This window comes from Engystomops pustulosus, chromosome 4 (assembly GCF_040894005.1).
Source record: "Engystomops pustulosus chromosome 4, aEngPut4.maternal, whole genome shotgun sequence".
In the NCBI taxonomy this organism is placed as follows: Eukaryota; Metazoa; Chordata; class Amphibia; order Anura; family Leptodactylidae; genus Engystomops; species Engystomops pustulosus.
The window spans coordinates 85,353,583-85,371,605 of NC_092414.1; the positions used below are offsets into that span (position 1 = coordinate 85,353,583).

The 18,023-nt window shown below is 38.9% G+C and overlaps 1 protein-coding gene across 1 annotated transcript in view; it reads right to left on the minus strand.

The window, feature by feature from the left end:
* DCN (decorin) overlaps positions 1-18,023 on the minus strand; it is a 42,108-nt gene that overhangs the window by 6,254 nt on the left and 17,831 nt on the right. Inside the window, exons 5-6 of the mRNA XM_072146551.1 lie at positions 16,570-16,683; positions 5,138-5,231 (exon numbers count right to left, since the gene is read on the minus strand). Coding sequence (XP_072002652.1) covers positions 5,138-5,231; positions 16,570-16,683 — 208 coding nt within the window. The remainder of the gene's footprint in view (positions 1-5,137; positions 5,232-16,569; positions 16,684-18,023) is intronic.

Below are 18,023 nucleotides of genomic sequence, written 5' to 3' on the forward strand. Positions count from 1 at the left end.
ACGATCGGCCCCCCCGAACCGTTTTCGGGGTGCGCCGATCGTTGCTATAGTAACTCTGGGGTCCGATCTGGACCCCAGAGTTACCTGCAAGAATTGCCAGTAAGATGGCGTCTGTGACGTCATCTTACTGGCACAGTGCCAGCCTATGCAAGTGTATAGGCTGACACTGATAATACTCTGCAATACATGAGTATTGCAGAATATTATCATGAAGAAGCAATCAGATGATTGCTTCTTCATGTCCCATGGTATAAAAGTGAAAAAGTAAAAAAAAAAAGTTATTCAATAAAAAAATAAAGTCATAAATCACTAAAAATGCCCCAAACCCCCAAAACATATAAAGAGACATATAACTCAAAAAAAGGTCTAAATCATAACACAAACCCCACATATATAGTATCACCGCGTCCGTAACAACCCGTAGAATAAAAGTAAATCATTATTGAACCCGCACGATAAACGCCGTAAAAAAAAACTGTTATAAACCCTCCAAAAATTATGATTTTTACCTTTTCAATCCCACAAAAAATGCTATAAAGTGTGATCAAAAAACCATATGTACTGCGACATGATACTGGTGCAATGTACAACATGTCCCGCAAAAAACAAGCCATCAACCAGCTCCGTAGCCAAAAAAGTAACAAAGTTATGCCACTTGGAAGACGGCAATACATAAATGATAGATTTTTCCCCACATTAGGGTTTTGTTTGACAAATTTAGTAAAACGTAAGAAAATATATTCATGTTTGGTATCCCCGTAATCGTATCAACCCATAGAATAAAGATAACATGATTATTAGTCTATACGGTGAACACCAAAAAAAAAAGAAGTAAAAAATCCAGTACAGAATTGATGCTTTTCTACTCCTGTCCTCAAAAAACGTTCCTAAATTTTCAACAATAGGTGATACAAACCCCAAAATGGTAACATTGGAAAAAGCATCTCATCCCGCAAAAAAAATGGCATCACATGGCCCCAATAACGAAAAAGCGAAAATTTTATAGCCTTCAAAAGGGGCCAATGAGGAAACTAAAATCCTGGCAGCTGCAGCGCCCTCCTTCCCTTCTGCACCTCGCTGTGCCCCCATAACACAAGTCACAGCCACATGTGGGGGGTCTTTGTACTCAGGAGAAATTGCAGAACAAATTGTATGGTGGGTTTTCTCTTTTTATCTTTTGGAAATGTGTAAATTTTAGGGCTAAATGAACGTATAAGGGAACAATATGACCATTCTAAATTTCACCTCCATTTTGATTCAATTACTATGAAGATCTCAAGGGGTTAACAATCTTCGTAAAAGCTGTTTCTGATAGCTTGAGGGGTGCAGATTTGAAAATGGGTTGGTTATATAGGGGGTTTTGATGCTAAATATGTAAAATTTCATTCCAAACTGTATTTATCCCCAAAATAGTCAATTCTGAAAATCCGGAAAAGCGATATTCTATTTGCAAGCCGCGTGACATCAAAATAAATTATCCAGACATTTCAGAAATTATGAAAATGTAAAGTAGACAAATGGGAAATGTTATTCAGCAACTTATTTAGGTGGTAAATCGATCTGCCTGAAAACGCAATGATTTTGAATTTCGAAAATGGCAAATTTTTCCAAAAATTTATCATATTTTCTTTTTTTTTGTAAATAAATGCAAAACTTATCTGCCAAAATTTACCACTAAAATGAAGTACAACATGTGGGGAAAAAACAATCTCAGAATCGCTTTGATAAGTAACAGTGTTCAAAAGTTATAACCGTATAAAGAGACGCAAGTCAGAATCCAAAAAATCAGGCTGAGCCTTAAGCTACAAAATGGCTGCGTCCTTAAGGGGTTAATGTATATCTATATATAGATATATATTTATATATTTTTTTTTACTATTTTTCAGACCCCCTATGGTACTCTCTGTTGTCTTATTGATCCTACCATATACTGCAACACAACAGTATGGCAGTAAATGTGGATTTTCCACATCATCTATTACAATGCACAAATTGCACATTGTAATAGAGCTTCTAAAACGTCATCATGGGGAGCGACTGTCAACACAAAGATGGAGGTGCCATCAGCAATCAAAGGGTTAACACTGATCGCGGGTGTTAGTGGAGTTGTTCTTTTCACCATATTTTAACAAAAATATATTGAAAATGTAAATGTCATATGTGAAAACCTTAACAGTGTGTAGAACCTCCCTTAGCATCAAAAACTTGTAGTTACTGCAACAGATTTATCAAGGTAGGTATCTTAATTCAACATTGTAGTTTCTGTGGAGCTCTTTTGGTGAATTTTGCACATCAAATTTTGTAAGTACGAATAATTACTATGGCTGCAATCTCAGCCAAACACAATCTCAAACACTGAGGCCAGTTGCCCACAAGTTAGTTCGGTCTGAGAGAAATGCTCGTTGACTGGATTTCCTGGATTGAACCCTGAATCACTGTAGTGAAACCAGAATCTCACTCATGGGCTAGAGGTCAAAGTAAAACTGGTGAATGAATTTAAAACATAACTGTATGAATTCAATGCAAAATGACATCTATAAAAGAAAGCAATCAAACTGTGAGTTAAACAACAATTAAGCCCTACTGGGGTCTTACCACACCTGGATAATAGTGAATTTTGATGTGTCCTTCAGGTAGTCAATCCTGCCCAGACATCCTGCTAGTTACTCCTGATAAATGGATTGTTGATATGGACATTAGTATCCTCCAAAAAGGAGGTAGACCCCAAGAATGACTTTAGAGGGTACTGCTTTAACTCAATCAAACCTGCCCCTATGTAGCATCACCCCTAATCAGATGTTACCCAGACCAGACCTGGTGTGCTGGATCCAATTAAAAGCCCTGCCTGCCAGTCAGGTCCCTCAATAAAAATGTCACTATTCACCAGAAAAATGGAGATTGACTGCCTGATGGCCACAACCAAATTTCTTATTATCCTAGTGCAGTAAGACTCCCATAGGGGCCTGGTTGTTATTTGTCTTTTTTTGCTTTTTACTATCACAAACTTACTGACACATTTGATTTGCATTGTGGTTTTGGTGAGGTTTTGTATTCCGTTCTTTTTCAAACCAGTTTATTGGGCATATAAGTGTATCCCCCCCCTTTTAGAGTGGTATAATAGGGTCTCTTATACATTGATTTTTTACATCAAAATTAAGCATGATTAACCATGGACACTTACTCATAGATCCAAGCCATGGTAATCTCACATCATGTCATTAGGCTTCTTGAAAGTCATGCTTGATGGTAAGGGGACTGCTTTTTCAAGGTAACAAAGTTTGTTAAGGCATTGTTTTTCTTATCCCATGCTGGAAAACATATTTATATATTTCCCATAATCTTATATATTTCATCCATGGCCTTCTAAAATCAACTTTAAAATTATGCTTATGAACCAGAAGGGCTGTGGGGATGTTACCAGGGCCCCTCCATGCTCTGGCTTCCCTGGCTGTTACATTGTGCAGGAACACGTGCTCCCTTTCCAATGCTCCTTCTGCACTTTTGTCCGCTGTAATTTCTCACATTGGGAGGGAGAAATCTGCATAAGAAACTACATGTGTATTTTCATCAAAATGCATGTGTTTTGTGGGTTGGCACCCGCAGGGGAGGATTAGGACTGCCGTGGACCCTGGGCTGTATGAATATTATGGCCCCAATAAGTCCAAAATTCACTACCTACATATGTTATTAGTATCACGCTTTTCAGGGAATGAAGGATGTTTCCCTTCTGCCTGCTTTCAATCTATGGTTTGAGGACCTTTGAAGGACCTTCAAAGGTCCTCAAATGGCTCTTGTGTACATCTGTATTGAGAGCAGCTTTTCATAGAGACTTTATCATATTAGATCCACTACTAGCTACCCAGGTTTTGCATTGTGACAGCACAAACAAAATTTGCCCAGACCACTAGGCGTGCGGGCCCCTTTAACCCCGAACCAACACCTACCGATAATAAAACACAAAAGGACATGATTTAAAGTTAACTTGTGGGTTGACATGAGGGTCAACAACAGCTCTACACCTATCTCCCGCCAGCTACTAACCCCCCTATGCGCAGTCATTAGCCAAATGGCTAAGCGTCTCTGGGCTTACAATACTCATTATTAATGTTAATAGTCAATATATGAAACTACTTACAAAATACATGCAATTTTATGCATTTTTCCAGATGTGTTTGCAATGAAAAAAGGCGCTGTAAAAAAAGTAATAAACCCCTTGTACTCACCTCTCTCTTCCATCCCATCCAGCCAGAGTGCCATCCATCACTGCCACTCTCTGTTTGTATATGGAAGTTAGTAAGGTGTTGTAAAAGGGAAAACAGCTGCAATTTCTGTGCTTACTCAGGAACTGCGACTATATCAAGGCTTATACGACAGTATAAGTCTTGATAAATCCCTCTCCACAGTCTGCCATACACAGTCTCCCATGCAACAGATTCTTACTCAGCACTCACTTGGTGCCATAAAGCAGAAGATGTGAAGTGGGGACTATAAAATGAGCCGATTCCTCTCATCTATGGAGACCTCTGCACTGCTACTTTACTAAGGGTCCACGGACTGATTTGTCGTCGGGTTTCCCGACTTTTTCTGTTTTGCGCCGCATTTAACTGTGGTTTTTGGTGCACGCAATCGGATTTAGTGCCGACCTTAGTGCGACACAAATCGGAGCGTAGCCATCGGACAACCCGACTGCTTTGGACTAAGCGCAGGATTTAACATTCTAAATTGTGTCGCAAGCCATGCAGTTACATGCACCGGGAAAAAGAAGGGGAACTTCGGCGGACCTCCGTGGGGAAGTGACACATGCAGGAAATTGGATGCACGATCTTAGTGAATCATGGCAGCTCCGAATCCTCGTTGGACAACGCACCTCGCGGATCGCGACGGAACGGGTAAGTAAATGTGTCCCGGTGACTAGGGATTTGGCACTTCACGAGCGTGTCCCTGCTCCACTCCTTCTCCACTGCTGCCAGATAGTATCACAACTATCCAATAGCAGCTATAAGCTTTAATAGACTGTTTTTTAATCCTGTAGATGGGCGGCCTTTCCCCCCCCCCCCCCCCCCACCTAGGCATTTGCCTCATGGGGTCTTAGTAATGCAAACCTGTATTTGCATGATAAAAAACTATTAATACTTACTTAGCCAAATTGTTCAATCCATTTAGACTGTCAGAATCAACTTTGGCAATTTTGTTACCATCCAGGTGAAGCTCAGTCAGAGAAGCTGGCAAACCTAGAAAATAAATTGAAATTTATAAACATGGCTGATCATTTACAGGTTATAGCATACTAGAATATAGTTCCTAAGGTTCCTAAGAGCACAGTGGCTTCCTTAATCTTTAAATAGATGAAGTTTGTGATGAACACAACTTTTCCACGACCTGGCTGTCCGGTCAAACTAAGCAATTGTAGGAGAAGAGGCATGGTGAGTGAGGTAAAGAAGAACCCCTAAATCATATGGCTGAATGTGCCAACGAAAGCCTCTACTCTGTGCAAGAAATATGAAAGCCTGTATACAATTTGTAAAAAAGCACATAAAGGAATCCCAGACTATTAGAAATAAGATTCTCTGGTCTGATGAGAAGAAGATTAAACTTTTTGATGTTAATTCTAAGTGGTATGTATGGAAAAAACCAGGCACTGCTCATCACCTGCCAAATACGGAGATATCCTGGATGAAAGCCTCTTCCACAGTGCTCTGGACTTTAGACTGGGCTGAAGGTTCACCTTCCAACAGTGACCCTAAGCACACAGGTGAAATAAGGAAGCAGTGGCTGCAGAACAGCTCTATGACTATTCTTGATAGGCCCTGCAATCAATCCCAAGAGTGATATAAAATTTGGATTTACTCAATCATGATGACCCAAAGAATAAAGTGGAGGTGTAATTTGGGCTGCACCGTCAATACTATGCCCCTAAGAAAATGGTGCAACTTAGGTTTTTGTTAGTCGTACTACATTTGGGATTTTTTTCCAACTTCCCAGTACATTGCACAGTAAATTAAATTTGGAAGTACAATTTGTTCCACAGATAACAAGTACTCATACATCTTTGTAAACTAAAGGAGTTAGAAGTTATGACTTATGGAAAGTAAGGTAGGGGAAAACAAAAACCTAAAACCAGAAAATAACCAGGTTGTCAAGAGGGTCCCTGGTTATAGAAATTACAAATTACTGAATATTTATTATCATTGTGAAAATGTGAATATGGGTGTCAAAGAGGGTTGTCTCAATAGGTAACAAACTTATCCTCGTCTAAAATAAAAAAAGATAAACTAAGAAGCTCACTTACCGTATATACTCGAGTATAAGCCGACCTGAGTATAAGCCGAGACCCCTAATTTTACCACCAAAAACTGAGAAAACCTATTGACTCGAGGGTGGGAAATGTATTGGTCACAGAAGCAGCCAAGTATATAGCCAGCCAGCCCCCTATAATATACAGCTTGCCCCCAGTAGTATACAGCCTGCCCCCAGTAGTATACAGCCTGCCCCCAGTAGTATACAGCCTGACCCAGCCTGCCCCCAGTAGTATACAGCCTTCCCCCAGTAGTATACAGCCTGCCCCAGTAGTATACAGCCACCCCAGCCTGCCCCCAGTAGTATACAGCCACCCCAGCCTGCCCCCAGTTGTATACAGCCACCCCAGTCTGCCCCCAGTAGTATGCAGCCACCCCAGCCTGCCCCCAGTAGTATGCAGCCACCCCAGCCTGCCCCCAGTAGTATACAGCCACCCCAGCCTGCCCCCAGTAGTATACAGCCACCCCAGCCTGCCCCCAGTAGTATACAGCCACCCCAGCCTGCCCCCAGTAGTATACAGCATGCCCCCAGTAGTATACAGCCACCCCAGCCTGCCCCCAGTAGTATACAGCATGCCCCAGTAGTATAAAGCCACCCCAGCCTGCCCCCCAGTAATATACAGCATGCCCCCAGTAGTATACAGTCAGCCCAGAATAAAAAAAAAAATAAACTATTTACTCACCCTCCAGTGGTCCCGATGCGCAGCGCTGCTCCCCCGATGTCATCGCGGCTCCTCTTCTTGCTTCCCGGCTCCTCTTCTTGCTTGCGCCGTCTTCTGTCTTCTTTAACATCGCGTTGGGCGCCGCAACTGTTCTCTCCCATGAGGCGCCTAGTATGACGCGCCGCTGCTGACGTCATACTAGGCGCCACACGGGAGAAGAACAATGGCGGCGCTCAACGCGATGTTAAAGAAGACAGAAGACGGCGCGGAAGCAAGAAGACGAGCCGCGATGACATCGGGGGAGCAGCGCTGCGCATCGGGGCCACCAGAGGGTGAGTAAATAGTTTATTTTTTTTTAGTCCATTTTTAATTATTTTTTACACGTATTGACTCGTGTACAACCCGACGGGACGTTTTTCAGCACATTTTTTGTGCTGAAAAACTCGGCTTATACACGAGTATATACGGTACATGGATTTTCAATAGATAGAAGGTACCTGTTGTTTATAAAATTAATGATTCTCTTTCAAACTAATCTTTACACCACCAGAAGATCGAGGTTCTAACAACACATTTCTTTTTACCTGTAAGAATTCCATATAAAATATCATTGGAATCCTTTTTCAGCCACAAGACTCTTTATTGTAATTAAATTTGTCTGGTTGGAGCTCTCAAATGATTTAGATTTGTGCTTTGTACCCTGAAGGGAACATAAAGCCGGTAAATTCACTATGGCTAGAAAGGGGCTCATAAGCAGAACTTGTTACAGCTGGGTTTATGAAGCTCTCAAGAGAAATTTAGCAGACATTTAAGTATTATATTTTAACCACCAACTGGTTCCCTATTTTTGACAGCTTCTCTCTTGCACCCTGGATTGTCTTTAGTCACATTTCTTCCATGACTCATATGGTCACAACTCGTCAAAAACTTGTTTAGCTGGTAATTTTACAATGCCAAAACTGTGTTATTTTCCAGTAACTGTTAACATGAAATTTTATTTGCTATGTACATCATGGCACAGTAAAGTGCTATAATGTGCTCTATTTTTTAAACATAACATGCATTTTTGGGGGAAAATAGACCAGACTAAGCACACAAAAAGCTTGGCTAACACCACCCAAGCTGTTTTCATGTTGTAACCTGGCCAAAAATGGAATTACATGTGAAATATTCTAAAACTTTCATATTTAAAAATACCATTTTTCAAGTGATTGGTTGTCTTCACAGAATTTTCTAAAAACCTGTCCATACGAGTGAGTGTAAAATATACTGTATTGCTGTATAGCTTTATAAGTGAGTAGCACATAACATGAGAAGTGAAATGTAATTTATTCCCTAACATATATCTGGAAGGGTTTTAAATACATTATTAGTATGAAAGAGCTTTATAGCTGTAGATATAGTGTAATGATCTTGACCGTGCCCAGGTATGCAGGTGGCTCACAGTCTCCCGGACCATAGACCGCAGGTCCATGAGAGTGGAAAAGAATCAGTTCCTTCTGTATAAGACACACAAGAAATAATTACATGAGTGCTCAGGCGAAGATAAGGATATATATGTATGGCAGGGGTGTTGCTAGGGTGGTAAAAGATCCTGGACACGGGCCCCAATGAATGTGTATCGCACTTTAAATAATGCCCACTCCTGTATAAAATCCCCTCACATGTGGTTGTGTCAATAACAACTTTACTGATGGTATATACAGCTACAGAAACACTGGAGAAATCCCTACTTGTTATATCCAGTGACTGTAGGTAATGTGTCCTCCATCTTTTCCATTAGGCATCACCACATCTTATGTTCCACATTGTTCCTACATCTTGGTTCCCTAACAACCCCCCCCAAATACTGTAAGGCTAAGGTTTCACTGGAAAACATATGAAATAAAACCGAAGCCTGTCCTAGTGTCACGTGTGAATGTGTCCCAAGAAATATGCCCCACACAGTTACCCAAAGTAATGTGCCCACACAAACCCCCATGTTCTCGACCTTCCCTTAGTCCCTATCATGTCTCCCCCTCCACACCTCACAGATGAAGCTCTTCACATTACTTTCCCCTGCTGGCCATTTGATCATGACATCATCACAGGTCCTTCAACACCCGGGAGTATTATTCTCCCGGAGGCTAGGACCTTAGAAGATTGGAAAAACGCCATGTCATAAAGCTGGAATCATCTCAGACTGGTTTCTTGAACATGACAATGAGGTCACTGTACTCAAATGGCCTCCACAGTCACCAGATCTCAATCCAATAGAGCATCTTTGGGATGTGGTGGAACGGGAGATTCACATCATGGATGTGCAGCCGACAAATCTGCGGCAACTGTGTGATGCTATCATGTCAATATGGACCAAAATCTCTGAGGAATGCTTCCAGCACCTTGTTGAATCTATGCCACGAAGAATTGAGGCAGTTCTGAAGGCAAAAGGGGGTCCAACCCGTTACTAGCATGGTGTACCTAATAAAGTGGCCGGTGAGTGTATATATATATATATATATATATATACATATTTTATTATCGAGTTTAATGTGCAGGATGGAGGTGACAGCGAGAGTTTAGTTATATGGGGCCCTGATCCAAAGTTTACAACAGGGCCCACTGAATATAGACCATAGAAATAATTTATTTATTTTGAATGGCTCACATAGAAATAATTTATTTATTTTGAATGGCTCATAGCTTCATGAACCTTATGGCTCAGTTAGCACTTGACTACTTGACATTACTTGATACTAAATGTTACGTTTGAGCTGTAACTTTTTACTGTTGTATACCTGTTAACAGCTAAGATTTCTCTTTAGGAAAGATTGCGAATTTATAAGTAGGAAACATTATAAATAATAATAAGAGAAAATATTATATACCGATAATAGTGTAGTGGAATAATAATCTAATAATATTGGGAATGTGATTTTGAACAAAGGTGACCTTTCTCATTACCCATACATGAATGGTATGCAGAACTGAACAGAGTGATATCATTTAACTTGTTAAAGTAAAGTTTAATTTTAGTAATTTCTCATATTTTTCATAGTAGTTTCCCCCCCCCCCCCCCGTCAACACTCCAGTGCCAATATCTTCCAAGAGGCTCCAACCTCTTAGTAAATATGATAGCAGCCCCCACCAGGTCCCCTGTCCGCCTACCGCCTACCTTGCTCTCCAAAGCCAAGAAACTTGCAGGGAGGGGGAGATTAATGTGGTGGAGAAGGCATAATGAATTCCCCCCACTGTCTTGTATTTAATTGTCCATCTGAAAACATCTTGTGAAGAAATAAGTGAGAGTAATACCTTTTTCTCATTAATTAAATTTATGGAACATAGAATTTCCACAAGTTATATATATATATATTTTTTTTCATTGGTTCTTTTCTACAACTAGGATTGACTTACTGATGGAGCATTCTCAAAGGTTGCTGTATTGATGATGATTTCATTATATAAATTTCAAACCTCAAAAAAACGAAAAAATGTTTGGGCCTGCCAAAAATAAAGTAGAGTAAACTTGTATCACACGTCTGTCTATCACATCTTACTCTACAGCATGCTGTTTCTAGTTGGTAACTCTATGGTAGACAAGAAAGCTTGAACATCAACCCAAATTAGTTGTTCCTTAGCTTAAGGTTTAAACATAAGCATAGTGCTGCAGTCGACATTTTGTATGCTCCGGTGGATTTTGGTTTTATACTTAAATTTCTACAGTAATCAAGTGTGTATGGCAGACAGAGCGCTGTTTGTGATGAGCACAGCATACAATCATACTCCTATGCTCCAACCAGAAGTGCATTTATATTGAACTAGGAGAAGGACATAAGAGTTTGGCAGAAATTTATCTCCAAGAGAACAATGAGATCAGGCAGCTGATCAACATTGAAAGTCCCCATATGCATTTCATATGTTCTGCCAATAAATGTCTAATGTGTATGGCCAGCTGTAATCCGCTGATATCCTGCATTTAACTTAATGGAGTTTACTTACTATAATAAAAATTGCTGTCTCTTAAAGGGAACTTTACAACTTCTTTTGAAAAATTTACCAGTCATGTTAAAAATCCCCCTTTTACCTACCAAAATAAAACTACCTCCCAAGCCACATGCAAATAAGCTAAAATCAGTTACAATTTGTGGGAAATTATTTTGGATAGAGGCTGGAGGGGGAGAGTAACTTCAGAAGCCCTCTATCTTGGACTCAATAGTACCTAGAACCAGAACATCATTGCTTGAAAAACACATAAGGATCATGGTTCTTTGCACCATGAAATTGGACATAGACAGTCAAGAATTGGATTTTTTCAACAACCCATATTCCCAACAGAGAATTTTGCTGGCTATATCTCCAGTCCTACATCACACTGAACTGCAAACCTGCTGTTATTTTAAAAATGTTCTTTAAAATCACACAATCTATCTCCTCAGACAACTGGTAGTGTATGATAAATCTCTAATAATTTACTTATGACAGGAAAGTGATGTTTTTAGAGGTGATTTTAAAAGAAAAGCTGAAAAGATATTAAATATCTTTTTTTGTTTTTGCAGCCCCTGATGCCAATCTTAAAAAATATGAAGCCTTGACAACAACTTAAAGTTTGTTTAAAAAAAACAAAGAAATATCTATTATTAAACATGTTATTAAACATCTACATCAAATGGTCAGATCTTTTAAATGTCTCTCTATCACAAAAGCCCAGACATTTGGGAAGATTTGAGTTGCTCTCAGATCTTTTACAAAGATAAACTGGTACCATCAATGAGAAGTTACTAGTTTTTATGTTGTGCTGCCAGCAGAGGGCAATCTATATGACATCTACAGTACAAAACAAGTTCTAAGTTCATAGGGAACAATGCAGGCTACGGGCACAGCTTTGTGAACACTATGAATGTGTGGGCCCTTTGTGTCACCAAGTGGTACTATGTTAGTTAACGAAAGTGTGACTAAGTGGGGAAAATATGCCACCATAAGGAACACATGGATACAATGGGACACATTTACTAAGGGTCCGAATCCCGTTTTTCCGCCGGGTTTCCCAAATTTTTCCGATTTGCGCTGAATTGCCCCGGGATTTTGGTGCACGCGATCAGATTGTGGTGCATTGGCGCCGGATTTCACGCAATAGAAATCGGGGGCCTGGCCGCTGGAAATCCCGACGGATTTGGAAAAACCACAGAATTTAAAAAAAAATTTGTGTCACAAAAATAGCACTCACATACACCAGGACGGAGGAAGTGAACTCCGGTGGACTTCAGCGCAGCAGCGATACCTAGTGGACATCGGGCGCACGACCTTAGTGAATCCCGGCAGAACCCGAATCAGTGTCTGAGAAAGCGCCGCTGGATCTGGACTGGACCGTGTATAGCAACAGGCATCACTTTATTAATAAGAGGGGAAATAATAAAACTACAGGTAATGTTAGCTATGTTGAACATTTATAGAATTATTTGGCATGATATAGATGCATAGATGATTCTTAGTAATGCCTTGTGCAATTGTAGGTCAAAGAATATAATGTATAATTGATCTAGAATAGAAATATTCTAATTTTTGTGAGCTACAAACTTAACTTGAGGTCATTTGTTCCTAGGTCTCACAACTACAGTACTATACGTCAAACATAGCAACACAAATAGGAAAGAGTATAAATAAATAAAACCATCTACATTTAGTCTTCTTGCCTTTTTTTAACATTATCAAAGATGACAAATTATTAAATGTCCTTTTTAGCTGGTTTCGAGTTCTAACATCCTGTGCTATGCTGATTTTAAAAATACTTTTGTCAGCTTTTTGAATCATTTCAGTAGTTTATAATACTTTATTTCACATTACCTTTGTAATGCCTATGCCTATGGTGAGTCCAGGGGTGTGTGGGATAACTGCTCAGCTCCCTCACCTCAAGTCTCCATCTACCCTCCCACATAAATTGTTAGCCCTCATGGGTATGGTCCTCCTTCCTTTATGTAATATACGTACATAGATAGCAGTACTGTGCATGAAACAATGCTGCAATTCAGAGAAGATGCTAATCAATAACTAGATCACTAATGCGCCACTCCTTGTTTGGTACTAATTTTTCACTAGGAGATACAATAATTGATTTTCTCTGTCTTCTCCTATGTCTTTTTGAGATCAACACTTCCAGGTAACATGATAGGAGGTGGTGCTCCCCAATTTAAAGAAAATATTTTTACAAAATTTTGTGTCAAGTCCGTTGGAGTATTTATCCTTGAACAGATTTACCATGTCATATCTGCCAAATAGCCATCATAAAAACATCTATTATTTTTCAAAGTTTGCAAAGTTTTTTATTGCTTGACTATGGTATGGGACTGAACTAAAGCAACATTTTTGTATTTATATGATTTCATCATTCTCATGTTTTTAAAATATGCTTAATCTATTGTTAAAATGTACCTTTGGTCACAAGGAATAATCCGCACATGAAACAAGACTATCATCAATGAAAAAGAAGCGGAGTTCTATTTCTCCAAGTGTGAACTGTGTCTACACACTGCTTGACTGAGGTTAGACAGAAAGTGATTCATTATTGAAGAAACATGTACATAATCTCAAGAATTGCAAGGAACACCCAGAGTGGTAAATGCATCCTAGCATCTGGGAGACTACCAGCAGTCAACTAAACAAGCAAGACCCTCAGGTCGGAGGAAGTATCCTTTCTAGAATTTCCTCTCTTATGTTACAGTGCACCAGTTTACCCAAAAAAATCATCTCAAAAGTCATATACAAAGAGTCCCAGAGTCACCATCTTTCAGAATCCCATCTTTCTCATCTTTCATATCCCATCAAGCTTGAAGTTCTTTGAGCTACAGAACTGAAGATACAGACAGTTAACAATCAAATTCTCATCTTTTCATTTATCTGTACCTGACATTTTTAACTATGAGGGCAATTTAATATGGCTTTCCAACCGTACTATGACAAAAACACTGACAATCCGGACCTTCTGCCTTATTTATCATCACCATGTGTCAACAGCCAACAGCTAGTCGGAAACACCAGAATTATATCCTACAAAACAGGTAATAAATTCTCTTCTATGTGTAACTGAGGAAGAGCCTTGTTCAGGCTCAAAACGCATCTTACACAGCTTATCAATAAAATAATCGAATTACCAATATCTGAAAGTGGAGTGATTGGCACCAATAATTACCCTGGGAAGCACCACTGCCAAGATTTAACACATAGCCAGAAGAACGAATATGTTTGTCCTAATTAGGACGTGCAAACACATCCTGATGATTGGAGTGTCAGCCTGATCAGCAGCAGGAGACTGATTGTCCCTCCCTCTGCGCCCTGCAATGCAATCCAGGACAGGGTCTATGAGGCAAACTGTTACTGGATTACAGATACAATTCAATATATTGCAGTACAAAAGTATTGCAATGTATTTTATAAAGGATCAAGGTATTCCAAATGTAAGTCCCCTAGTGGAGTAGTTAAAATAAAGTTTTAAAAATAAAAAATAAATACTAAAAACACTCCAAAAATTGTCAATTCCCCATAACTAAATATAAAAGGATATATGTATCTTTAGTCAGGAGATTTGTGCACTTCTTTTATGGTTATTGTGGGTTTTGGACTGATTTAGCCACAAACTCTACTGCAACTCATTCTAGTTTTTCCTAACAGTCGCAAAACAGAAAAATTCTTGCATGGCTAACTTTGCTAGGTGAATGAAAAAAAATTTGCAAATATGAAAGGAAAAAAAAGAGAAAGCTTAAGTTAAATGCTGCACATACTGTCAAGGGTATAAAAATTAAAATAAAAAACATTAAAAATTTTTATTTTAATGCTTCCAACCTACCTAAATGTTCCTGCAAAAAATATCAATCTGTTTTCCACATAAAACATATTTAATATTTCTATTTTCATTGAGGAATAAAATAAGTTACAGCTTTTAGAATATGTTGGCAATAATCAAATGAGTTTTCCTCAAAAAGGTGTTATATTTTAACAGTTAAATTTGTACTTAAAGGGGTATTCCCATCTGGGCATTTACATTTCATTTAATTCATTTGCCAACTGTAAACATTTCTTCAATCGAAAGTTAAAAAAATGTTCCTGTTTGAAGATAATTTCTCATAAATGTAGTCATGTTGTCCATTAGAAATGAGATAGCTTCCTTGGATACGACCACCATGCACCCAGGCAGCAATGGCCAGACATGCGCTATTGAGTCTTGCCTGACTACCTGGCTTCAGTAATCATTACCAGAAGATGGCTGTGTGATGGCTGTTTTGTTTCTTTGTGCAATCACTGCAGCAGAGGTGGACATATACAAGGACACAGTCTTGTTTCTAAGGGACCATATCACTACATTTATGATAAATTATCTTCACAAAGGTAAAATTTTTTTAATAACATCTAATTGAAGAAATGTTTATATATGGCAGATTAATGGAACAGAATGTGAATGCCCAGACAAGAATACCAATTTAACTGTACTAACCAACAGAATAATTTTTCAAGTTTTTAAACTTTATGGTAAACTGTGTAAACAATTTAATTTAAAAACAAGTGGTGGAATAGCCATTTTTTTCTGCTCCTCTACAGGAAAGAGCTAATAAATCTATATCATTATGCTATTTTTATGCTAAAAATGTACCTATAGGAAAATAAACTCTTGATGCAAAAAACAATCCCTCATATGCCAATGTCAGAAAAAAATAGAAAAATGATGTCTGAAGTTGAGCATGGAAAAACAAAAAAGGGCTATGTCTTGAAGGCTAGTTTAAGCCATGTCCTTAAGTTATTAAATGTATGTTTATTCCTTTCTGCAGCGCACAGTCCTGTTGCAATGAGATTCATATCTTCAATACAATGCTAGGAGCTTGGTTCTAGGTACTACAGGACTAAAGATTCCACCTACAGCCTCCGAACTTGAATATTCTGAGGCAAAATATGACTTTTACATGCTCATTTGCATATTAATTTGGAGGTGGTTTTATTTTTTATACATAAACATAGCGATATTTAAAGGGGTTGGACACTTTTCAATAAATCTATTCCATTAGACAGTTCTCGGCATATGTATGTACCTGTGCCTTTTCCTCCTCTGAGAGCTTTCCCTGTTATCCACATGTTGCACTTTGCATCTCTACACAACTTCCTGTTTCTCACTCCTTCAGTCCGACTGTAATGGAAGCCTTCAATGTGTTTTTTTTCTCTCAATCAGTCTCACTGACACACACAGGGAGCGGGGGCAGCAGTATGAGCCATAATCTCCTGCTACAGGTCCCTCCTATTTATCATTGTTCAGACATGTAAACAAACATCCTACGGAGTCTGCACACAGCATTAAGGGAAGCATCAGGGATGATTAATGAATTGGTGAGCATTCAGGGATTATTATCAAGGCAGTAAAAGCACATGGGCAATTTATGTAAAAGAGTGGCCAACTCTTTTAAGAGGGAATTCTAAAATGGATATTTTATACTCTACCTGATGGTGCTGGTAGTTTTGTGGGGTGCAAGCTGCTGACAGGTTCACATTAAGTAAACCTGCTTATGTGTCACGTGTGGTGTTGCAGCTCAATCATTAGACAATTTTAACACTTTAAAGAAGAATGTAGCTTTTGTTTTATTCCCAACCTGACTTACCCTTAGGAACATTTGTGATATTGGTGTCTGCAATTCGGAGGTAGGACAGTTTCTTCATTCCTTGGAAAGCTCCTTTTTCAATCCCAGAACTTTCAATGGGATTTGTGCCCAGTTCTACAAAATGGACATAGAGCAACAATCTCAAAAAGTGGCATACAATGTAAAATTTCTAAATTATATTGTATTATATTGTATATAGTAAATATATTTTAAAATCTTAGACTCACAATTTTAATAACAAATATGGTACATAATGCTGAAAGCAAAATACTGACATATAAATCAATTGTACACAAAATGATTTTTCAGTCCTTTACTCCATCTTCCTCTCTCTGTACTGCATGCAACCCAATTTTTTTTAAAATAAAACTTAGTTTATGGTGGCAGCAATGGGCATGCTTGATTAAAAACAGGTTTAATTATCATTAAGATTTTAGAAAAAATACATGAAAGGTGCAGTACACTGGTCTGTGCAAGTTGACGCAAAATTAATCACAGATATCTAATATGTATTTACTGAATGCAACAGTTCAAGTAGAAAAAAGGAAGAATGGCACTCACCCTTATCAACATACTCACAAAATGTCTTGACTTTAAGGGAGAAGGATCGAGACATCTCCAATTAAAAAATTAAAAATCTAAACTGAAGGTTCAAAACAAGGGTAAGTTCGATTCTTTCTTTATTCTACGTGAACTTTTGCAACAAATTCTGATTTTGGGAACAAAGCACAACCCAGTCGAAGCTTGGCACCATTCTTTCCTGAGAAATTTCAGTCCAGTTGAGTAGAATTTCACCTGATGCCTAGTACCTACAGTGGTGGCCAAAAGTATTGGCACCCCTGCAATTCTTTACTTTGCTTTCAATGAAAAAACACAAAAGAGAATGAAAAAAAGTCAAATCATTGATCATTTTAAACAAAACTCCAAAAATGGGCTGGACAAAAGTGTTGGCACCCTCAGCCTAATACTTGGTAGCACAACCTTTAGACAAAATAACATCAATGAGTTTCTTACAATGCTTTACTGGAATTTAAGACCATTGTTCTTTGGCAAACTGCCAAACTGCAAACTGTTCCCTGAGATTTGAAGGGTATCTTTTACAAACTGCCATTTTGAGATCTCTCCACCGGTGTTCTATGGGATTCATGTCTGGACCCATTGCTGGCCACTTAAGAAGTTTCTCACACTGGGCCCTACATTATGCTGCCAAATTTGTTGGTAGTCTTCATACTTCATAATGCCATGCACACGGGCAAGCAGTTCAGTACCACAGGCACCCAAGCAACCCCAAAACATAAGGGAACCTCCACCATGATTGACTGTAGGGACGGTGTACTTTTCTTTGAAGGCCTCTGTTTTTCCTGTAAACTCTATGTTGATGCCTTTTCCCAAAAAGCTGATCTGACCAGAGAACATTCTCCCAAAAGTTTTAGGCTTACTCAGGTAAGTTTTTG